Source organism: Lepidochelys kempii, chromosome 11 (assembly GCF_965140285.1).
Source record: "Lepidochelys kempii isolate rLepKem1 chromosome 11, rLepKem1.hap1, whole genome shotgun sequence".
Taxonomy (NCBI): Eukaryota; Metazoa; Chordata; order Testudines; family Cheloniidae; genus Lepidochelys; species Lepidochelys kempii.
The window spans coordinates 64,202,046-64,226,755 of record NC_136390.1 but is presented as its reverse complement, the minus strand read 5'-3'; the positions used below and the strand labels follow the sequence as shown (position 1 = coordinate 64,226,755).

Sequence of the window (24,710 nt, the reverse complement as noted above, 5' to 3'; positions counted from 1 at the left end):
GGACGGTGCTGAGTGCCTTGCTGGTTTGTGCTGGAAATAAGGTCCATGTTTAGTTCTTCTCAGGGAGCTGGCGAAATAAGACATAGCAGGGGCACATTCAGTGTCTTGCTTGTCCTGTGAACAGTCTGCTCACTCAGGGTAGGCGGTGGAAATGCTAGCATTCTCAGCCAGGAACCTTGCGGTAAATGTTTGGCTTGGCTACGTGAAAAAGGAATTTCGAGAAAAACGAAATGGTTTGGGGATCCAAATGGAAGGTAATCGGTCAGTGGCCTAAAATCGGGCACGGTGCTGAGCACCCAGTGGGGGAAGGGGCGGGGGCATTTGCGATCCCAAGAGGTGCTGCTGGTGGCTTGGCCCCTTGCACACCCTGGGCATGGGGTGGCTGGGCGCTCCACGCAGCCCTTGTCCGGGGACAGGAACCCAGCTGTCTGCAAGGACGTGCCACCTCTCTGAGCAAGCGGCTACGGCTGTCTCCACCTGCCCGCCCCCCCGCCACAGGCACCTCCCCCGGCCCCCGCCACAGGCACCTCCCCAGCCGTGCAAACCAAGCCTAGACTGAACTCACTCAGGGCAGGACCTGCTCGGAGGCGTCCCCGCCCCGGGGCTCAGGTGTAGACACGCCGCGCGGGCAATCCGGAGCGCTCTGTGCCTGGAGCGAAGCCATGTGCCACTGAAGCGAAGCGGGCGCGGCCCGGCTCCCGGGGGAAGCCAGATCTGGGACCCACCCCCGAGCCCGCACCGGAGACGAGCTATAAAGTTCCGTGCAGACTTCGCAGCGGCCCGGGAAAGCGCATCCGCCCCCGGCTCCGCGGCGTTGCTGCGCCCCGGCCGGAGCCAGCCCGGAGCAGAGACCCCCTCTCTTCGCCTCTGGCACGGGAGGCGCCGGGCATGGCCGCCCAGGGGGTGCGCCCCGCGTTCGGCTGGCTGGCCGTGAGCGGCTGCCTGCTGGCCATGGCACAGGTAAGAACTTCTGCCCAACTTCGCCCAGCTGGCCGCTTCGGCTCTTCGCTTGCCCGGGGGCCCCCGAGCGCCAGCCCTGGCGCAAGGTCGTGGCTGTGAACTTCCGTGCTGAGCCCTGCCTGGAAAGCCAAGGAAAGCACCCGCGGGGGGGGGGATATTGGGTTCCCCACCGAGAGGTGTTTCTTGAGCAATTGAGGCTGAGATTTCCAAGTCTCTTAATTGCCTCTCAAATTAACGAGACGCGGGCGGCTTGGAAGATCTCAGCCAAAAACTTGATATTTTTTCTCCGGTTCCACTCAGACCGCGATAGCCACTTTGCCAGGGCAAACACTGGGGATGCGTCTAAGCGGAATAAATTGCTGTCTCGAGTGGCGATCCAGTACATCTCGGGTGCTTTGTGGGCTTGTCTCGCTCTTAAAACCCGGTGTTGGAGAAACTAGCCAATCGGAAGGAGAGAGAGCTCTTTTTACTCTAAAATACAGGAAGTTTAGCATCTCAATTCACTTTCCCCTGCAGTTTCTTAATCTATGGACGGCAGACAGTACTGCGGTTGGACTTGGCCATGGGACCGTGGCCGGCTTGAAATCTTTTACATATTTTCCCCTTTTTTTGAGTGAAAAGTAGAATCCATGAAATAGCCTGGATTCGTTTTAGCTAAAAGTTTGTGAATTCATGGCATTTATTGCTGGTACCGTCAGTAACACAGTAGAGGGCGCTCGTTTATAAGCGACAGGGCCGGCGTTTAATTTCATAGGCGGCTGTTTCCATGCTTTCAGCCAAGATCTGTGTTTCCTCATTATTCGTGTTGATATAACTGCAGGTTTTTAAACAATCCTTGATGTCACTTAATTTTATAATATTGTATTGGTAAATGCAAAGAACAATTCCATGCCCTTGGACGGAGATAAATTCAGGCGCAAAAGTGGGACTTAAGGAAACAGGAGAATGAGGAATAAGATACTTAAAACACTGAATTTAAACAGCAGTCCTTCAATGTTACTCGAAAAGACAGTCAAAATGTACAGTGCTTTTTTCAGGTTCTAATTTGGAATGGGTGGCTATCCATAATACCAAACGGTTAACAGTGGGAAATTTTGCAGTGTGGTCTACTAGACTGACCACAGATCTTAGAGCCAGGAATTCCTGAGCTCTCAAACCTGAGCTCTTATCCTTGCTTTGCAATGATTGTCTCTGTGGTCTTAGGCAAATCACTAAAGCTTTTTGCCCATTGAGAATACTACTTATGTAACGATATAAGAGAACTGAAGATTAGTTAATGGTTTTTACATTTTCCAAAAACTGTAATGTACCATATAAGTGTTAAATATTGTCACCTGGCACTCAGGTACTATGGTTCTGGATACTTAAGAATAGTAGGAAAGTAAATGGATACATACACTAAGACCAAGGAATAACTAAAATCTACTTATAATTGATAAGAAACTCTGTTCTGGGATTTACTTGTGACTATGACAGTGAGTACTAGCAAGACCTGATCTAGGGTCAGGTAGAGAGAGCACTTGATCGAGTCATTCTTTGGCTATAATTCATTACTAGACATGTCTCATTTGTAACAGTCATGAGTAAGCCACAAACTGGAATTTCATAGAATCATAGAAATGTAGGGCTGGAAGGGACCTTGAGAAATCAAGTCCAGCCTGCTGTGCTGGGGCAGGACCAAGTAAACCTAGACCATCCCTCACAGGTGTTTGTCCAACCTGTTCTAAAAAACCTCCAATGATGGAGATTCCACAGCCTTCCTTGGAAGCCTGTTCCAGAGTTTAACTACCCTGATAGAAAGTATTTCCTAATATCTAACCTAAATCTCCCGTGCTGCAGTACGAGCCTGTTACTTCTTGTCCTACTTCAGAGAGAACAAGTGATCAGATATGTTAAGGGCTGTTATAAAGAGGACAGTGAAGACTATCAGGTCCCCCCACCGTCAGTCTTCTTTTCTCAAGACTATTTCCTGTGTTATTTTATTATATTTTTATTATCTATATTTACCATAGTGTCTAAATGTTTTCTAGTTTTTAACCCTGTGTTGGCAAAGGATATGTTTTCTTTTTTCTTTAAGAAACCCTTAATAACACAAGACAGGATATTTACAAATATAAATAGCAAATAACAAATGCAACACTCCTTTTTGTTTTAAGTAGTTTTAATAATAAAGGGGCCTTAGATTTTAAAACCAAGATGTAATTGTATCTCAACAGTATCTTTCATAACCTGTTTGTTTGAATTGATTGTATACTTTTAGCTGGATTTTAAGAAATCTTTAAAGGTCAATTCAAGAGAGATGACTCAAATGGCAGTGCTAGGTCAAGTCCCCTCCATCAAAAAAATAAAAAAAAAATGAAGTGAGCGATCAGCTTGTTACCTTATAGCCTGGATGCATTGGTAAGTGAAAGAGACAGGGAATTCAAAGACCAGGCATGTTTGGCTAGCAGGCACTCTAAACAGTAAGCACAGGCTGGGGGTGATTCATTTGTACTGTGGTGAAGAAAACTCACGACTAACTTTGTCATGAAGCTCAGTGGCCCCTTGGGCAATTGTTAATTTTCTTCCAGTCTTGGGGCCCTATCCTGCAAAGATGTACATGCTTAATTTTACTACTGCGAGTAATCCCACTGAAATCAATGGGATGCGTTACAATAATAAAGTTAAGCACGTGCATCAGTGTTTGTTGGATCAGGGCCTGGGTCTTCAGCATCCAGGAGAAGATCCCTATTTATTTTTCTCTAAAACTAAAAGGAAAAACCGCCACTAATGTTTTTGTCTCCATTTGTTTCATTCTATTATTATCAGTAACATTACAGTAGAGCCTCGGGGTCTTGGCTAACATGGGGACTCTGTCGTACGAGGCACTGTAGTACCTACCCCGGATAAGAGAGAGTCCTGCTTTGAGGTGCAACAATTTAAATGGATGACTCAAACAAAGGGCCTCGTCTAATGTAAATCTCCACCATGTATGCCAGTGGAATACCCGCCCCCAAAACATGGAGTGACTTGCTGGATGTCCCAGTGATAGTGCTGAGCATTGAGCGTAGGTGCCCTAAGCTGCAGCCTCGCGCCAACCAAAGGACTAGCCTTTCTCTAGACAGAGGCTGCCTTTACCTCTCTAAGCATGTCACATCACTATGGAATGTTGCTCTCCAAAGCCCGTGAGAAGGCACAGACCATTATAATATACACAAACTGCTTTGCAGGTAGGTGTAAACTTATGTGGGGTTTATACACCCCCATTACAGAGTCCAAGAGGAACCTGAGTCCAATTAGGCCTCTGGATTCCACGTGGAAGGGTGTCAGGTATAATTGGTGATCAAACCCAGCAGGGGAGGAGCTGGGACTTCCTGAAGGACAGAGCAGAGGGCAGTAGAAAGGTCAGGGAAGGGACCCAAGTGAAAGGTACTGGGAGCTTCCTCTCTTGAGCTCAAGGCTGAGGAACGCCTGGGTGGCCTGGAGCCGGAGAGTCCTGAGGCTGGGGGTAGTGAAGCCTGAGGCTAGAGGCAGATTGTCCTGAAGCCGGAGGCAGTGAAGCCAAGAGACCGTGACAGTAAAGCCTAAGGGGGATGTGGACTGAGTTTGGAGGACTGTGGAGAGGAGCTGCAGGCAGGGATAGGCTGTGGCCACAGCCCCTGAGAAAGCCCCAGGAGGCCTTGCTCTGAAATAAGAGCAAGAAAGAACTCTGCAGACATTAGGCTCAGTCCCAGCAGGAAGCCCTGAGGAAGCTGGGTGTGGGACCTGGGAAGGTGGCCAGGAAGCTGACGGAGTCAGGGAAGGCTGGTAGAGGTAGGGGACAATTCTGGACATGGACAGTTAAAAGGCACAGGCTACAGGAAATGGTGATTCTCTCCTCAGTGGGCCTGAAAGAAGGCTCAGTGTGGAGCTAAGACCAGGGAAGTTCTGAGGTGGCAGGAAATGAGGGGTTCTTGCTGTGGTGAACCTGAGGCAGGGGTTGGTGACGTACTGGGAGCTGAGTGGGACTAGAAATATTTACCTGAGATTTCTCTGAACGGTCTACCTTGAAGACCCTGGGTGAGGACCCAGGGGTCTTAGTAAACTCCAGGAAGGGGCTGAAGCAACAGGAACTTTGGGTGGTGTTTTATATGGACTTGACTGGAGTACTCCAAAATGGGTGTGGAAGTAAAACGTGATCTGTCTGGTGGCAGCCCATTGTCGGACCTGAGCGACTGCTGACAGACAGGAAAGAGCTGCTTCCCACCCAGCCACAAGGGAGCATGCTCTGGGTGACCACCCTTCTACAGGGTCCTAAGGCCAGTCTAAAGAAGGCCCAGAAGCCAGACTCTTCACATGTTATGAAATTACTGTGTGTGATTTGCAAGTCCTCTCTCTTCTGATAACTGAAACAGATACAAAATCCCTAGTCGCACCACCACTGGTAAGCCAAAATGTTTCACTATTCTTTGAAAAGATGCTACGCTACTCTGTGGATTTGTTGAGTTACATAGGAGAGGTCAATTGCAGCTTGTAGGCTCTTCCTGTTGTCTTTACTCCAGGTTAAGGCCATCTTTGCAGCAGCCAAGAAACTAAGGTGTGAATTCCGCTGAATTATTTTCCTTTCATCCAATAACTTTGGGCCAGATTGTGAGTCCTTTACTCACAGTGTTGAGCAGTTACTCCTGCTGATCTCAATGAAACTACTTTGTGAGTGAGTGCTTGCAGATAGATGACGTTCACGGTTAGGTAGAACGTATGTGTACCAGAGAAGATCCACTTAAACCCTCTTTTGAGAGCTTAAGTGTAATGAAGTGTTGCATAGGTTTTATGCCTACCTTCCTCACAGACTGGAGGACTCTCAAACTGGCTCTTTCCTTTTCTCACAGAACTACAATCAAGTGTGCTTGGCCCATAAGCGCTGACTCTGTGGGTGCTCCGGGGCTTAAGCACCCACTGAAAAAAATTGGGGGTGCTCAGCACCCTCACGAGCCACCGTGTTGCTGATCATTTCATCCAGAAAGCTACAGTGAGATGTAATGACTTTAAACTGGGACGTTAGTGAAGACAGCTTGTAGGCGAGGGCAAGGATTTTAGTCTACTGTAATTCATGATGATGTAGTTGTGTAGTTCATTACTATTTTAATAATAGTTAAATTGATAAGATACCAACGATGGACACACATATTCATAACTAGAATATGAAAAGTGTATAAATATACTACAAATAGGTCCCCCCCCCCAAAAAAAACCTGGCAGAGTCGCCCTCCCTCCCACCCCCCCAAACACACACACGTCTTCAAAAGCACCCACCGGCAAAAACAAAAGTCAGCGCCTGTGATTTGGCTTGATATGGTTTATAGGAGTCCACGTTTCTAACTGTTGATGGTTTTGTTATCATAGAAATGACCTTTGCTGAACAGCAGTTGCCAGCAGCTTTTCTGAGTGTCGTTTTTAAATTCTGAATATTGTTGACCTATGTGATTTCCCCCCCCCCGCCGTCCCACCATCGTCTATCTCCATAACTCTTCAGAAACAGTTCTCAGTGATTTAGCATGTTAGCTCATTCTCTTTGCGCCCCAGACCGTATATCGTCCAGACCTGCAGTGTGATATAAAGACTCAGACTTTCCAAATAGTCCTTTTTCCTCTCTCTTCATCTCTATGAATAGCTGTTTGCACGAGGTCATCTTACTTTGTGAGCGCTATATTGTGTTTTTACCTTTACAGAGTCTCTAGGACCCAGATCCTCAGTGGCTCTTCTCCCATTCTGTGCAGCCAGCCAGGGTGTGGATAGCTGGTGCAGAGGCATAAGGGGTATTTCATGCCCTTTTAATCCCCTGCACTGAATGCAGGAAAGGCCACAATCTGGCAGTCGGGTTCCAAAGCTCCTTGTTTATTTTCCCCCCCGTTGATCTTGAGTGTTTAACAAAGAAAGTGGCATCTTGGCTGTGATTGAGTCATTACAGGTTTAATTCACCTTCTTGCTTGTTAACAGGATGACTTTCCCTTTAATATTTATTTTGCCTCTGATGTTCTGAAGAACCCCTTATCTCCGTAGCCGCTTTGCTTAGCATTAAGTCAGTCAGTCTGCTCTTTCATCTTTCCCTTTCTCGTTTATCCATATTCATGATAAGGAAATATCCACTCCATTTTCTTTGTGTCGGTCACAGATAGCAAGATAACTTGCACATTTTCCCTCTGATGTCTTAGTCTCCAATCGTTGGTCAGTTGTATTGTTTCCATCTATCCTTACTGGGCAAAGACTATAGTGGGACTTCTTTACCAGCATTCTGACGATGTACAAAATACTATCCTAATGTTGTTCTTCAGTTGACACAGGGATGAGTTGCAATCATGAGTGGATCGTGGAGGCTGTCTATCTCGGTTGTGCATCCTTCTATGAAGATGTGGTCACCACTATGAACGTTTGGGAACCCCCAGTTGAGGATACTGCTTCTGGAATGGTGGTGTATAAATTCTCATTGGGCTATAGAGCCCGGTGAATAAAATATTTTGAGAACAAAAGAGTAGAGAACTGGGATGTCTGGAAGAAAGGTGTTCCTTAAAAGGCACTTCCTCTTATGATGTGGTCCTTGGAATGAAATAGCTGGAGAGCCAAGAATCTACTCTAGAAAAGCAGTCAGTTTATGAGAGGAGCAAAGAAGCATATCCATTGGGACTGTATGTGTTGCTTGGGGATAAGACCAGATCTACTTCCTCCCATTGTATTACTTAGTGCAGGAGCTCTCTTAATCAGGCAGGTAAGAGTTGGCTCTTGAAAGCTGGATATGCTATTGGTTGTGGCAGTGGTTTCTTTTAGACCCCCTTCTACTGTGACATACAAGTTGCACTCAAAAGCCAGCAAAATTGTGCCAACAATCAATATGATTTGTTTTGCCACTGAGCAAAACCAGCATTAAGTTTCCTTATCTATATTGATACAATTGATAAATGAGAGAGGGTCACTTCTTCAGCTGGGGAATGTCAGCACAGCTGATTTGAGCGTAGAGAAATTCTTTTGGTTTTTATTTAGGGTATGTCTACACTACGAAATTAGGTCGATTTTATAGAAGTCGATTTTTAGAAATTGATTTTATACAGTCGATTGCGTATGTCCCCAGTAAGCGCTTTAAGTCAACGGTGTGCATCCTCAGTCCCCTGGCTAGCATCGACTTACGGAGTGGTGCACTGTGGGTAGCTATCACACAGTTCCCGCAGTCTCTGCTGCCCATTGGATTCTGGGTTAAGCTCCCAATGCCTGATGGGGCAAAAACATTGTTGCGGGTTGTTTTGGGTACATGTCATCAGTCGCCCCTCCCTCTGTGAAAGCAATGGCAGACAATCATTTCACGCCTTTTTTTCCTGGGTTACCTGTGCAGACGCCATAGCACAGCAAGCATGGAGCCCGCTCAGCTCACCATCACCACTGCTGCTGTGGGCAAGTCTACTGTGGGGGGCTGCTGTGATCCACGTAGCCAGTGCAATCGTTGACATTCTGTTATCAAGGGTAGTGACTCTGGGAAATGTGTGGGCCTTTTTAGATTTTAGGTGCATCATATTCCTGTCCTTTGTCACTGGTGAAGAAGTCTTTCAGCCGTACATTCCAGTCCAATCGGCGCTGTAACGCCCCATAGCACTTCTGTGGTTGACACGTGTAACAGCTCCAGGGCTCTTGCTCTTTTGTCTTGGCTGAGGTACCTTGCCCTATCAGGACCTCCAGGCATTCGACATAGAAGCACCTGCAGCAGCTCTTTGCCTACGCAGCAGACAGTGCAGTAGGACTGGTACCTGTCTTCGTCGTACATATAGAAGAGCTCCAGGAATCGATCCCTGCAAGTCTGGCAAAGGCCCCCCTCAAACAGCAGGTGGAATGTGGCTGGGTTTTTTCTCCCGCACGATAAACAACTGTCTTCAAGGCTCCTGTTGTTTGTGCCTTCGTAAACCATTTGCTCTCTGCTCTGGTCCTCCTCCACCCGCTCCTTGCTGTTGTTGCAGAAGTTAGTCTTTAGCTGCTTGGCCGGGGGGTTCTGGGAACGTCTTCCCAGCCCTGCTTCTAGCAACCTCCAGGGCATAGTGTGCGACTCGTCGATAGGAGACCAGCTTATTAAACGTGGAGTGGTTGAAATGCTGCCTAAAAGCCATCAGACCCACCAGCTTGCCTGCTGAAACCTCGGAGAACTTCCCGTCCCCAAACCATTGCACCCAGCGCATTCCGGAGATTGCCTGATGTTTGGATGTGACTCTGTAGGAGACGATGATTGCAGGCCACCAGGAGAAGCTCTTGATCTTCCCCCACGTGAGCTCTCCAATTCCAAAATCTTTCCCATCCTGGTATTCCACCACTTCCCCTACAATTCTGCTCCCCAGTGACGAGCTCGGGGGATCCGTTGTGGTCCCCCTGGGTGCTGCTGGCAGACATGGTACTGCTGCTCTGGGAGGACTCCTTGGAATCCTCCTCAGTGAGGTCAATCAGGCCATCCTCCTCTTAGAGCACTGAATGGGAGCCAGAGACTCCAGGTCATTCTCTTCTTTAAGTTTTGTCTCATGCAGATTCAGTCTTGCCTGGAATATCATATGAGCTGGAGGCTTCTGCCTCAGGCTCCTCTCCCAGCTGGCAGCACCGCATGGTCGCACTGACCCCAGCCTACCCCTTGCTCCCATGGCTCATGAAGCCTGGACAGTAGTAAGGAGCAGTTCAACGATAGGCTGAGCAAGTGCAGAATGGTGGCAGAATGTGCCTTTGGACGTTTAAAAGATCGCTGGCGCTGTTGGTCAGACCTCAGCGCAACCAACATTCCCATTGTTATTGCTGCTTGCTGTGTGCTCCGTAATATCTGTGAGAGTAAGGGGGGAGACGTTTATGGCGGGGTGGGAGGTTGAGGCAAATCACCTGGCATCCGATTTTGCTCAGCCGGACGCTAGGGCGATTAGAAGAGCACAGCAAGGCGCACTGCGCATCAGAGAGGCTTTGAAAACGAGTTTCATAACTGGCCGTGCTTCGGTGTGACAGTCGTGTGTATGTTTCTCTTTGCTGCAAACCCGCCCCCTTTGTTGATTTTAATTCCCTGTAAGCCAACCACCCTTCCCCCTTCGAAATAAAGTAACTATTGTTTTGAAACCATGCATTCTTTATTAATTTTTTAAAAAATGAGATAACGGACAAGGTAGCCCGGGTGGGGTGGGGGAGGAGGGAAGGACAAGGCCACATGGCTTATTGTAGCCACACTAAAAATAAAACTCTTTGAATGACAACCTTCTGTTGCTTGGGCCATCCTCTGGAGTGGAGTGGCTGGGTGCCCGGAGCCTCCCCTGCTTGCGTTCTTGGGCGTCTGGGTGAGGGGGCTATGGAACATAGGAGGAGGGTAGGCGGTTATACAGTGGATGCAGCGGGGGTCTGTGCTCTTGTTGGCTTTCCTGAAGCTCCAACAGATGCTTCATCATGTCCGGTTGCTCCCCCATTATCCTCAGCATCGCGTCCTGCCTCCGCTCTTCGCACTCACTCAATTCTTTCCTGGCCTCTGCCACTGAATGCCTCCATGCATTAAGCTGTGCTCTATCAGTGCAGGAGGACTGCATGAGCTTGGAAAACATGTCATTGTGAGTGCGTTTTTTGTTGTTGTTTTTTTTCCCCGCATTCTAATCTGCGATAACCTCAGGGACAGAGATGATAGGGGGAGTGTAGAAACATTCTACGATTCTGGGGGAACTGCATGGTCACCTGTGCTGCTGAGTTCGCCACACTGACCAAACAGGAAATGAAATTCAAAAGTTCCCGGGGCTTTTTTTGTGTACCTGGCTAGTGCATCAGAGTTCAAAGTGCTGTCCAGAGCGGTCACAATGGAGCACTCTGGGATAGCTCTTGGAGGCCAATACCATCGATTTGCATCTGCACTACCTAAAATTTGACCCAGCAAGGTCGATTTTAGCTCTACTCCCCTCATAGGGGAGGAGTACAGAAGTCGATTTTAAGAGCCCTTTAGGTCAACGGAATGGAGTTGGTTGTGTGGACGCAGTCATTTTTAAGTCGACCTAACGCAGCTAAATTCGACCTAACCCCATAGTGTAGAGCAGGCCCTAGTCTTGTGGTGTGTGAGTGTGTGTTTTTGTTTTGTTTTTTAAAAAAAACTCCACCTACTGGAATCCCATGTTTAAGTGAGAATTTCAGCTTCCATTTTTAAAAGTAAACTTCTAGCCCTCATAGGTGTTGAGATTGGCTTAAAAATGAGATTTTTATTTGCCTTCTATTCTAAACCTTTAGGGGTCATAGCTCATGATTTTGTAGGGCCTGGCCTATGATTTTGGGGCACTGGAGGTTGGGAATACTGAGATTTGCATCTGGCCCACAGAAATAAATTTGATCTCAGGTTTGAAACTTGTCACAATTCTAGCCAGCATAATCTGTATGCTATATGTATCATGCACAGCATTCTGCAATTGCTAAAAAGGCATTGAAGCATATAATGAGGAGACTTCTAGCATAGACCGTCTCTTATCGTGTGGTCTGGCAACTTTTATTTTTTACAAGGGCAATGTCTGCATGGAACAAAAAGGCTGCTACAGTAGAATAAGCAAAAAACCTCCATTCTCTCTTTCTAAGCCGTTACTGGGAACTATTTCCCAATTGATGAGGCAAACAGAGGCTCTGCTATAGGTTGATGTTGGAAAGCTCTATGGGACTTTGCTATATTAAGGCCATTGCCCTCCATCTGACCCACCTTTTGCTCTGTGTGTTTTTCCTTTTTCTCCCGAACACTAATTCCCTCTTCCCTTCCCTAGATAAATATATTTATAACATCCGAGTCCTGTTCCTTCATACACCGTGTTCCCACAGGAGTTCCATAAGCACAGGGTTTATTCCATAAGGCCCTTATATGAACTTAAAAGAGTATGCCTAGCTGTTGTAGATTGTTAGACTCTTTTAAAGGAGGACTGGAAGTGTAAATAATGCCATTTAACACTGGGAGTAGTTTAATGCAGTTGTGAGGATGACCCCAGGTTAGAGGTGTGAGTGACAGGCAGGATGTGACAACACCACCACATAGTGATCAAGAAAGGAGGCGGGGGGCAGTTCTGGGTGTGGGGAAGCGGGGTTCAGAGCTCTGTTTTAGCCAGGTTGAACTAGAGCTGATGGCTAGACCAGAGTCAGGCTGACCTTTTAGTTTGGCTAGAAAGAGATGGGTCTGGAGCAGAGGTAGATCTATGAGTAGTCAGCATAGGGTGTGTCTATTATCACATGTAGGCATATCTATGCTAAGATTTAATCTAGCTAGGGCAGCTACAAATCGCAATGAAGATGCAGTGACATGGGCCCCAGCACAGGCTAGGAATGCGATTTACATACTCAGGGTTCCAGGAGGGCTGTATCTGATTTCCTCCTCATAGCCCTTCCCATTCTTCCCCCCCCTCCCCCAAACTTCCTGCTGTTTGCACTGCTGCTCTCACCTGATTTCCTCTCCTTGGGATTGGAACCAATCCTGCACTGACTGTTCCTGCTCCAACTGGGACTGTTTCTTTCTCTCTCCTCTTCCCCCAGCGCCTCTGTCCATTTTTCTCCTCCTGTCCATGATGCTCCAGCTGTAAAGTTTAGTGCTGGGTGACCTGCAGTAAATCATATGCCTTGTTTGTGCCTTACTTAGAAATAACTGCGGAGGCAAGACACGGCTTACTTCTGAATCTTTCCAAGTCGATTTTATTGGTCCAAATGTCTTGTTTACTTTCCAGTCCTGAGACTAAAGTGTCCTGTGCCACAGGAGAGATGCAGATGGCCCCAATGCCTGAGCCCCTGCGATGGCAGGGAATAGAGTAAGTCCGCTGTGCCCAGTGGCTCTTGGCAGGTGATCCCTGCTCCATGCTGCAGAGTGAAGTGAAAAACCCCTCTGACCTGGAGGGAAATTCCTTCCTAACCCCAAATCTGGTGATCAGTTTGACCCAGAGCGTGGAAGCCAGATTCCCCAGCTAAGCATGGAGGAGCGAGGATTCTCTGTAGCGCTTCAGAACATTGGGCTATTTCGTCTGGTGTCCTGCCTCTAGCTGTGCCTAATATCTGATGCTTCAACGGAAGGCAACCACTCCCGGCCAATTGTATCTGGGCAGTCTGGCCCGGGCAATGGATGGGGGATCCTTCTTGACCCTACAGGTGACCAGCTGAAGTCCGGAAGATGAGATTTGCATGCAGTCACTGTCTTAATGCAGAGATGCAAGTGTTATGAACATGGTGAGGGAGAGCTTCCTATTCTCTCCATGGCTTAGAAAGGAGGGATTGTGGGAAGTGTGTGGCCTTTCCCTGGAACTGGACCGGGGATGCAGGATGGGTGGGGTTAGTGTGAATCACAGGGATAGTGCCTTGAATGTACTCTGCATTTACAAAACCCAAATCTGCACAAATTCCAAAACACAAAACTACGCATTCCTGCTCCAAGGAGCTTACAGACCGAGGCTATGTCTTCACTAGACATGCTGCAGTAGTGCAGACACTCAACACAGCGACGACCGGGCTTCTCTCATTGGTGGAGTTAATCCACCTCCCTGAGAGGCGGTAGCTACGTGAATGGAAGAATTCATCAGTCAGCCTAGAGCTGCCTACACCAGGGGTTAGGATGGCTTAACTACAGGGGGTGGATTTTTCACACCCCGGAGGGATGTAGCTGGGTCAAGTTTTTAGTGTAGACCTGGCCTAAATAGAGCAAAAGAGGGAAGCCAAAAAATTCCTTCGGATCTGATCTCCATTGTGTGAGAGCAAAACACAGTCACTGCTCTGCCCCTGTGGGTTCTGTGGGGCTTCGCTGGTGGGCTCCAATGACTCTCCCCCTCTCCTCGTGTGAATAGTCTGAGGATGCTTGTGCACTGTGAGAACAAGAATGGTAAACTCCTCCAGGTACCCCAGTGTGAGGGGCAGGAAGGGGCACTAAGGCTGAAGCTCTGCAGAGAAGCAAAGAGAGAAACACAAGCAGCCACGAAGATGTTACTGTATTTTCCCCTCTCAATGAAAGTTCTTTGGTCAGGGTCGGAAGAAATTGACTTTCGGTGATTTTTCTGCCATTGTCTTTTTGCAGGAAGGCGAAAGGGGAAGAAAGGAATGTTGGGATTTCTTTCATTGTCCATGGAACCTGCATTGGCTGCTTTGGTGCCCAGGGATCTGCTGTTTCTGTCACCAGAATGAGCCATGTGCTCCGATTTTGAGCCCTCGCAAGGACCTGCTGTCTTTGTTTTAAACACGCTACCCACACACTCTCCTTACCCCTGACTAACTTGATCTGATCTGTTCATTATCCAAATAGCTCAAATCCTTTAAAGTAACCCCAGGGAATCCCTCAGTCCTTTCAGTTGCTAGCAGCGCCAGCATAGCAGATGATAAATGTTTAACGCATCTGCCAGCTCAAAGCATGGTATTTCCCCACCCCCGTCCTTTTGTCCTGAGAGGTGCTGATTGCCTTTCAGGTTCCTCTCTTCCCTTCCTCACAGCCTCAATGGAACACCTGACTGCCGCACGCTGAGTTTCTTCAGAAGCCCTCGCTAATCCTTCCATTGGGATCTTTCCAGAGTCTCTGAGTCTTGTTGTTTGGCTGCAGTACTAGTAGAATGGCTGGATTAATGCACTGTGGGACCACGCACAGCTCTTCTCCTATTACTAGGGCTTTGCCCTTCACTTGTAGGACAGAGAGAGAGGCAGTGGGGCCGCTTCCTGTCTTCTCGGAGCGCGGCAGGGACCCTTTCTCTCCCCCAAGAGTCAGGAGTGGCAGCACTGACCCCAACAATCAGGACGTATCTCTTTGCCTGGGTGGGCTGAGCCTATTGCACTCTTCTGTACCTGCCTCAAGCAGTCCTCTAGGGTAGTGTCAAAATTAAGGGTTCCCCTACAGCAGTGGGTTTGGGAGTCAATCTCCCAAGGAGATGGATGGGGCCATTCCCAGAGCTATTGTTTCAGGCTGTCTGCAGACTCAGGCAGGAACTGCTGCATTGATTACACGTGGGTCAGGCTCTGCTTTGCCTGAAGTACAAGATGCCTTGAAGATGTACAACCCAGAAGGCAAAATAGGAAAACCCCAAACTGTATTATTTTTCAAACTCTTGTGATTGGCTTAAAAATCGTATGATTTTTGGGAAGAGGCGACTCACGGCTTTTGAACACTTAGGGTTGGTGCGACAGGTGAATTACTGCCTCCCCCAGCTGTGTACTCAGCAGCTTATCAGCTCATTAGCAAATGCTGCCCTATTGCATTGAAAGTGGAGTTGCTTTCAGTTCAACACAGCCACCAATTCAATCATAACAATCTGAGAACTCAAGTCCGGCAAGGAAAAACCAGTCCACTGTGCGCGTTTTTATATTCTATTAATGATGAAAGGCAAGCACGCACACATCTCATGATCTGAACCCTATACGCCTGATCCTGAGCTGGTGTCCATCACCACAGCTCCGCTGAAATCGGAAGGAAGTCAGTATAGTTCCACTAAGACTTACTGAGCGTAGGGCATGACTACACTGCAAAATTAAGTCGACTTAAGTTAGGTCAACCTAAAGCCACCGCAGTAATTTGATCAGCTGTTCATGTCAGTGCTGCCCTCCTTCTGCCGGTGGCGCGTGTCCTCATTGGGAGCGCTTGCACCTACTGAAGTGGGGCATTGTGGGGCTCTGACAGCTGGAGGGTAGGGGATCGAGAGCCACGCAGTGCTGACTGCTGGAGGCTCCCCCTCCCCTGCCCCAAGCCTGAGCACCAGAGCCCCCTCCCCGCCCTGGGGCTCACTGCCGGAGATGTCAGCCCCAGACGGGCTAAGCACCAGAGCTCCCATGCCCAGGCTGACAGCTGGAGCCCCTCAGCTCTGCATGGGGCTGACTGCTAGATCTCCTCTCCCCACCCCAGTGGTCAGCCCCACGTGGGGCGGGGGGCCTCCGGTGGTCAGCCCCACGCTTACAGCACCTGTTGCTACCTTTGAAAGCTGGCACGGGGCGCTCTGTCAAAGGCAGTAAAGGTAGATGTAAGCAATGCGGTGTCTACACGGATACTGAGTCAACCTAACTACATCAACCTAAGCTCTACGGCTCTCGTGGTGGTGGAGTTATGAAGTTGATGTAGTGGGTGACTTACATCGGTGGGAGCTACAGATTAGTGTAGAGGTAAGCTGCCTTGCATTAACCTAACTCTGTAGTTGTGAACTTTCTGAGGTTTCACTAAGTATTATGCCACAGCAGTATTATGCCACTCATCCCGTGGGATATCTAGAAAACTAATCTTCACTTAGTTTGGCATGAGTTTAGCACTTCTGGGAGGCACCAGGCTGTCTTACAGACAAAGGGCTAGATTGTGACTTGAACTCAATGCCTGGGCAAAGGAATGAGTTTTAAAAAATAAACTATTAAACCACTTATGTCAATGCCTGGGCTACCCTGTGTCTAGGGGGGATGAGCAAGTGGGACTAATCCTTTGCTTATTCAACGAGCACCTTAGAGACTAACAAATTTATTTGGTCATAAGCTTTCATGGACTAGAACCCACTTCATAAGATGCATGGAATGGAAAATACAGGAGCAGGTATAAATACATGAAAGGAGGGGAGTTACCTTACCAAGTGTGAGGTCAGTCTAATGAGACAATTCACTTAACAGCAGGATACCAAGGAAGGAAAAATAACTTTTGAAGTGGTAATGAGAGTGGCCCATTTCAGACAGTTGACAAGAAGGTGTGAGCAACAGTAGGGGAAATTGGTATTGGGGGAAATTAGGTTTAGGTTTTGTAACGACCCAACCACTCCCAGTCTTTATTCAGGCCTAATCTGATGGTGTCCAGTTTGCAAATTAATTCCAGTTGGAGTCTGTTTCTGAAGGTTTTTTTGTTGAAGAGTTGCCACTTTTAGGTCTGTTATTGAGTGACCAGAGAGATTGAAGTGTTCTCCGACTAGTTTTTGAATGTTATGATTCCTGATGTTCAGATTTGTGTCCATTTATTCTTTTGCGTAGAGACTGTCCGGTTTGGCCAATATACATGGCAGAGGGGCATTGCTGGCACATGATGGCATAGATCACATTGGTAGATGTGCTAGGCTACTAACATGGCTACTACTCTGAAACCTTTGCTTATTGTGTCCTCAGAGCAGGAGGAAGAAGGCTGGCTGCACCCGCCACATGCTCAACCAGTGTGCAGTCGGTTATACTGGTACAATCCAGCAATAAATTGCCACTCCCCTGGGAACAAGGAGGAGTAGGGGAGGAATTGTGACTCCGAGTGCCTCAGAGGCACTCGATTTCCAAGAGGAGTGCAATTTGTGCACCAGCCCTAGCTCAGGCTTGTGCCTGATGGCTCAGTGTAGCTCTAAGTTAGTCATTTGTAGGGCCTTACAAATTCATGGTCCATTTTCGTTAATTTCATGGTCATAGGATTTTAAAAATCGTAAATGTCATTATTTCATCTATTTAAATCTGAAATTTCATGGTATTGTAATTGTAGGGGACCTGACCCAAAAAGGAGTTGGGGGTGGGGGGGTAGTGTCACAAAGTTGTTATAGGGTAGCAGCACTGCCAAGCCCCTTACTTCTGCAGGAGCCGCAGAAGTAAGGGTAGCCCGCTCCAGCTGCCCAGCTCTGAAGGCAGCAGCGCAGAACTCAGGGTGGCGTGGTCTGGTCTTGTCACCCTTACTTCTGCGCTGCTGCTGGCGGGGTGCTGCCTTCAGAGCTGGGCGCACAACCAACAGCCGCTGCTCTCCGGCCGCCAGCTCTGAAGGCAGCGCAGAAGTAAAGGGCGGCAATACCGCGACCCCCCCCCACCATGATCTTATGACCCCCCCCCCCCCCCCGGCAACTCCTTTTTGGGTCAGGACCCCCACAACGCTAGTCTCCCTCATGAAATCTGTATAATATAGGGTCAAAGCACACAAGACCAGATTTCACGGTGGGGAGATCAGATTTCCTGGTCCGTGATGTGGTTTTCATGGCTGTGAATTTGGTAGGGCAATAATCATTTGTGTACCCATCTAGGAGGTACAGAGTGCATAGTGATGTCTGAATTCTGCCATTGCCTTGGGGTCTTCTAGAGGAACTACCTTGAAATGTGAGGCCTGCTTGGGCCCCAGGCACAGCCAGCCATTGACCATACCATTAAAGGTGTCACTTAGTGCTGGCTGCGAGGTGAACCTCTCTCCAGTAGGACCTGGACTAAGCCCACCTATTCTGTTCAAATAAAATGCCAGCCAGCCACTGGTAACAGCTTTTGGTTACTAGCTGCAGTGCAGTCTACTGGTTAAAGCAAAGAATGGGGACATTTGTGTATGAGCTCTATAACTGACTCTTCCTTAAGCTGTGTGTGTCCTTGGGCAAGTCACTCAACCTTTTTCTGCCTGTATTTCCCCATGTGTAAAATTGGTACAAAATATTTACAAACAGTACTGTACCTCAAAGGGATGTTGAGGCTTTAACTCCTTGTGGGAACCTCAAATAGGTGCTAAAGAAGTGCAAGGTACAGTATAATTGCCCCCAATCTGGGCCAGAGCTGAGCCAGTGACCCAAAGGTGAGTGGTTTTGTTTTTGTTTTACTGACACTCTCTGCTATCGGGGCTTGCTGGCCCACTTTCCTAATTAGCTGATGTTGGCTTTTAATGTCCCTCATGTGGAAATAGTGTGCCTACAATAGGACATCCAGATCAATACGGAGTTAATTACACCAGCACAGCTACTGGAAATTAATTGGCGTTGTCAGGCTTTGGTATTAAAGTGGCACTCTACTTTTTCCTAAATGTTCAAATTAAAAACAAAAAGGCCAAAAGGGGGGAAAAAAATAACCTGAGATATTGATGAATTAAGTCATTGCTAAGGGGTCTGCCTACTGTACCCTTAATATGAATGTGGCATTCCTTTATTATTCGGTTTCTTGATGCTAGTGGAAGTAAACATTTCAAAAAGAAGCGAATAGATTAGAATTTGCAAGCCACGTGCCATATATGTCAGATATATTAATTGCATTATCTTGGTCTCCAGGCATGGACAAGACTTGTTAGGTCACCCAGGGACTGTGCAGGATTGTCCTCTACAGCACACTTTCTATTCAAGCTTTATGCCTCAAAATTTAAAAATCAAGTGTTGTTATATAGAAGCAGGAGTGGAAAGCTGTTAGTGTGGTGGGAAATGAGTAGTCGTCAGAATTACTGTATTTAAAACAAGCCAATGGGATGTCTCTGAAGCATTCAACGTTACTCCCTGTAAGAGTAAGGAATACTTGCCCCCTTAATGCTATAGAAGAGGGCATCTTTCTTCTTGACGCTAGCTGCTGATTAACATATGCACTGAAGCACAAGAAGTGAGACTTACAAATTGTGCCCTACCCACTGTAGAACATTTGTGTGCTGCTCTGCTGACTATCCGTGTCTAATCCCTTCCTCCAAAGGTACCCACCTGCTCGCCTGAACACCATTTAAAGCAATGTACACCAAAACACAGGTTAGTGCCGCTTAAGGGTGCATCACGACACGTCCCAGTGACAGTTTAGTACAGGGACAGGCAAAGTTTTTGGCCTGAGGGCCACGTCGGGTTTCCAAAATTGTATGGAGGGCTGGTTAGGGGAGGCTGTGTCTCCCCAAACAGCCAAGCATGGCCCGGCTCCCGCCTCCTATCCGACCCCACCCCCACCCCGGCTTCTCGCCCCCAATGGCTCCCCCGGGACTGCTGCCCCATCCAACCCCCCTCTGTCCCCTGATGGCCCTCCTGGGACTCCTACCCCAACCACCCCCAGACCCGCCCCTGCTGCCCCATTCAACCCCCTCTCTCATTCCTGACTTGCCCCCCGGGATCCCCGCTCCATCCAACCACCCCTTCTCCCTGTACCCTGACCGCCCCCGGAACCCCTGCCCCTGACTGCCCCCTGGGACTGCTGCCCCATCCAACCCCCCTCTGACCACCATCCCCAACTCCCCTGCCCCCTTACGGCACTGCCTGGAGCGCTGGTGGCTGGTGGTGCTGCAGCCGCGCCACCCAGAGCACCAGGACAGGCCGCGGCTCTGCCACTGTGCTGCCCTGCTGCCCAGAGCATTGCGCTGGCGGTGTAGTGCACTGAGGCTGCGGGGGAGGGGGAACAGCGGGGGAGGGGCCAGGGACTAGCCTCCTGGGCCAGGAGCTCAGGGGCCAGGCAGGAGGGTCCCACGGGCCGGACGTGGCCCACGGGCCCTAGTTTGCCCACCTCTGGTTTAGTAGGTCAAACATGCTGCTGGAACTCATGAGAGAGAGAAAAGGTGACTTCTAGCAGCAAGTGTCACTGCTTAAAGGTCGCTGGATGCTTCACCGCTAGGAGGGCGGTCGCTCTGAGGACCCACCTACAAGCTGTCTTCAGACTACAGCCAGGGAACCACAGCTCTGGAGTTTGTTGCTTTATGCAGATGGCAAAATGTCTTCGCCTGGAGTCAGTCATGCAATACAGAGAGGCTAATGCTTTGCTGCCCTAGCTTGTGTGTTCTTTCTCTGCGTGGAGCCAGATCTGCCTCATGCAAATTGCTGCACTCCAGAGGCGAGAAATATTTTAGAAGCTCAAAGGGTGTACTGCCATTAAGTGCAGCCTGAGGCTGCTTTTATAAAGGAAGGAACATAATGACTGTAAACCACTCCACATCATAAAGAAGCTTACAAATCCATGGTACGTAGTACCGCACATGTGTGTAGCCTAAAAGGAAAAGAGCCACACCTGGAAGAGATTATAGTTGTATTACGATGGATCGGATACAAATAAGAAAAACATCAGTGCCGAGGTGGAAGCGCATGGTGCCATGGAGAGGTCAAATGAAGAGAGTGGGCTTTGAGAAGGCACTTGACAGGAATGCACTCTAGCAAATATGATGAAACCCTCTTAGCAAAGTCACTCTCACCCCCCCATTCCCCAGAAGAGTTTCACTTCAAGCCGATGCCTTATAGCCAGAGCTGCAGTTTGCACGTTGCAACGTGCGGGTATTTATTTCTCCTTTCCATTATAAGTGGAACCCTGTGTGGAAGGTCACTGCAGGTGGGCGCCGCTCTTGGCATCACAGATTCAAGTTCCCTACTGGGACTGATTCTGTGCACTAGAGATCCCCATGAGTTCAGCGGAGTTGTGGCTGTGCAAGGAATACAGGATTAGGATTATGGCCCAGATTGACATCTCTGCTCACCCCTATGAATTCAGAATGTTGTAGGTCCTGACAAAATCTGGGCTTGTGTCAAATAAGTTATAGCCGGGATGAATTTGAAATCAGTGTAGTTATTCAAGTGGTGAATTTGGCCCTTTGAGTTTCCTGCTGTAGTTAGGAAAGCAACAGAAACAAAAAGATCACAACATCCTGCATTTGAAATCTGGGGCAAAAACCGAACAGATTTCAGGTGGTGTGTGCATACCCCCAGCAAACCAGTATAAAATATCTTGGACCATCCTAGCAGTCACAAGTAACAGCTTTTGACTACTGCACAGTGGTTCCCACTAAATTTCTGCTCTGCTGACCATCATAGAATCACAGGGTTGGAAGGGACCTCAGGAGGTCATCTAGTCCAACCCCCTGCTCAAAGCAGGACCAATCCCCAATTTTTCCCCCCAGATCCCTAAATGGCCCCTCAAGGATTGAACTCACAACCCTGGGTTTAGCAGGCCAATGCTCAAACCACTGAGCTCTCCCTTCCCCCTGCGAAGTGAAGAAACAGGACTATGTTGAAAATGTGTCTGGCAAGAATGAACTTTTGGGACAATGAATGTTAAGTGGATTTCCTGGCGAATACTTAGGGAGAGGTTAATGTAAATCCCGCACCTCCAGTTATACAAAAATCCAGCCTTTTGAAGCTATGCCCTGAGGAGAGGGTCATTGTCTGCTAGTATAGAAGGCCAGAAGCAGAGGATGATTGCTGATTACCTGTTCCTGGAGATCAAAGGTCGAAGCTGTATAAAGAAACAGGCTGATCTGCCCAGTCTTGGTTCTGGTGCTGAATCTGGGACAGTTACATAGGCGCTGACTCCATGGGTACTCAGCAGTCACAGCTGTTTGGCTGCACCCCCATTCAGATGTTTGGTGGTGCCCTGATTAGCGAATCAGGGGCGCTGCCAAACAGCTGTTTGGCAGCTTAGGGAGAGGCTTGAGGGGAGGATGGCGAGCAGGGGGTGGCATCAGGGAATGGGGCGGGAAGAGGCGGCGTGAGGATGAGGCCTCGGGGGAGGGGGCGGAGCGGGGGCGGGAAGAGGCAGTGTGAGGATGAGGCCTCGGGAGCGGGAAGAGGCGGCGTGAGGATGAGGCCGCAGGGGCGGAGTGGGGGCGGGAAGAGGCGGCGTGAGGATGAGGCCTCGGGGGAGGGGGCGGAGGAGGGGGCGGGAAGAGGCAGAGTGAAGGGGAGGCCTCGGAGGAGGGGGCGGGAAGAGGCAGAGTGAAGGGAGGCCTCTGGGGAAGGGGTGGAGGCCTCAGGGCGCAGTGGGGGTAGAACAACCCCTGGCAAAAGTAAAAGTTGGTGCCTGTGGACTGTTATGAACTTGTAACTACAGAGAGTAGTACCTCATTGTTGGATTGAAGGACTGACCCCTACCAGATGGGGTGACCTCTGGTAAGATTTTTTGATGTGTGTAGCCTCTTATTTATTTAGTATGTCATCTCTGTAACGATTTCACTTAAGAAGAGTGCTTGCTTAGAAACAGCTGTGTGGTAGCTTGTGACTGACAATTGCTGGCCTATTTAGGCAGTCTAATTTCCTGGGAATATCACCGTGTAAGGCAGGGAACTGTGCAGCCTTTAAAAAGCTGGTCACAAGGCGGAGAAATGCAGATCTCGACTCAAGAGAGATGGTGGCTGGGAGCTATAAACTTCTAAGTGGGTGCCCTTGCTAGATCGTGAAGGCAGAATACAGGTGCAGTTACCCTGGAACTGACACCAACTTTACAGACAACTACTAGACCAGCAGGTAGAAGGCCCATGTGGCTTCTTCTATCCTGAAATGTACCATTAATTATCTGGGCTATTTGCTGCTCAGTCATCCCACCGCTTCTTTTATTTTGAATGTTCACCAGTTGTAATGGTTATAGCTCAGTGATTGTACTGCACTATGTCCTGAAATGAAAAAGTGCCCATCTCACGGCTGGCATCCAGAAAGAGCTTTTGCTTATCAATACAATCCTTCTAGAGCAGTGTCTGATGTTCCAGTGTTCTCCCGCTTTCATGAAATACAATAGAAAATGCCACAAACTGGGGGATCCTGCACAGTATTTGGTGTCTAGAAAAACTTTTCTAGACTCTGAATTAGCAACATATTGAAGACGAACTGGCTTCCAGTTTGCTGGCTGAACTGATTTTTTGGTTTTTTTTGTTTTTTTTAATTGTTTTGGGTTGGCCTAAAATGAATTTTTTTTTTTCCCCCCGAACCAGAAAAGTGAAAAAATTCATTTCAGGCTGAACATAATGTTTTGTTCAACCTGAAATGTTTCATTTCACGTTTGAATTTTTACGCATTTAAAAAAAAAAGTAAAATTGAAGTTAAATTCAAAACAGTTCTTTGTTTTGAATTTTTAAAAAAATTAAAACATTTCATTCAGAAACTGTAAACATGAAACGCTTTTTGACGTCTTAGAATTTTGTATTTTGGCCAAAACAATTTGGTAAATTTGACACACATTTGGAAACGTTTGTCAACCCAAATCTGCATTTTTAGCACACAAAAAAAGTCCAAACCATTTGTCACCCAACTCTAAGGGCATGGCTACACTGGCAACTTCACAGCACTGTCGCGGGAACGCTCCCGCAGCGGCCCTTTGAAGTGTGAGTGTGGTCGCGCGTGAGTGCTGGTCTCCCAGTGCTCCTGGTAATCCACCTCCACGAGGGTGCCTGTCTACACTAGAGCTTTAAAGCGCTCAGACTTGTTGCACTCGGGGGTGATTTTTCACACCCCTGAGCCAGCAAGTTAGAGCACTGTAAAATGTAAGTGTAGAAAAGCCCTATTTGTAACTGAGAAATTGCTTCCAGTTCGTATTTCACAGTAGCTTTCAACTTACTCTGTCTTGAGTAGTAACTAGTATTAATTACTGGGACTGTAGTCTGCCCTGGATGGTGACGCCAACTTTCCATTATAAATGCCAACTCCTTCACCAGAACGACACTAATATCTCTGAGATAGCCCATGTGTGATCTTATGTCATATTAGGAGTCTTGTGACCAATGGGGCAAATCTGATGAGATGCTTTGGAGAAAAGAGTGCTAAAAGCAAGGTGCGTGATGAGAACACACCCAGTGGGCGGGGAAGGGATAGCTCAGTGGTTTGAGCTTTGGCCTCCTAAACCCAGGGTTGTGAGCTCAATCCTTGAGGGAGCCATTTAGGGATGTGGGGCAAAAATTGGGGATTGGTCCTGCTTTGAGCAGGGGGTTGGACTAGATGCCCTCCTGAGGTCCCTTCCAACCCTGATATTCTATGATTCTCTTTGTGGAGCATGTTTACCTGAAGAATAAACTCCAGTCATAAGCCAAAACATATTATTAACAAACATGCAAAGGACATGTGACTCATATAAAAGGGGGGGAAGGGATAGCTCAGTGGTTTGAGCATTGGCCTGCTAAACCCAGGGTTGTGAGTTCAATCCTTGAGGGAGCCATTTAGGGATCTGGGGCAAAAACTGGGGATTGGTCCTGCTTTGAGCAGGGGCTTGGACTAGATGATCTCCTGAGGTCCCTTCCAACCCTGATATTCTATGATACATCAGAAAGGATCATTTAAAAAAAGTTGAAAGGGTTACAAACCCTTGTGCTTTGGGGTATCAGCCAATCTCTACCTGCTGGAAGTTAAGAAGTAACATCCCTTAGGGGCAGGTTATCCAATAATTGCACAATT

The 24,710-nt window shown here is 48.2% G+C and overlaps 1 protein-coding gene and 1 pseudogene across 1 annotated transcript in view; one reads left to right on the top strand and one right to left on the bottom strand.

Annotated features, from left to right (window-relative positions):
- The first annotated feature begins 596 nt into the window (after positions 1–596).
- PTH2R (parathyroid hormone 2 receptor) overlaps positions 597–24,710 on the top strand; it is a 96,642-nt gene continuing 72,528 nt past the window's right edge. The window contains exon 1 of the mRNA XM_073304765.2: positions 597–960. Within this exon, the coding sequence (XP_073160866.1) occupies positions 889–960 (72 nt within the window). The 5' untranslated portion in view covers positions 597–888. The remainder of the gene's footprint in view (positions 961–24,710) is intronic.
- On the bottom strand, positions 8,458–9,581 carry LOC140895899 (DNA (cytosine-5)-methyltransferase 3B pseudogene; annotated as a pseudogene).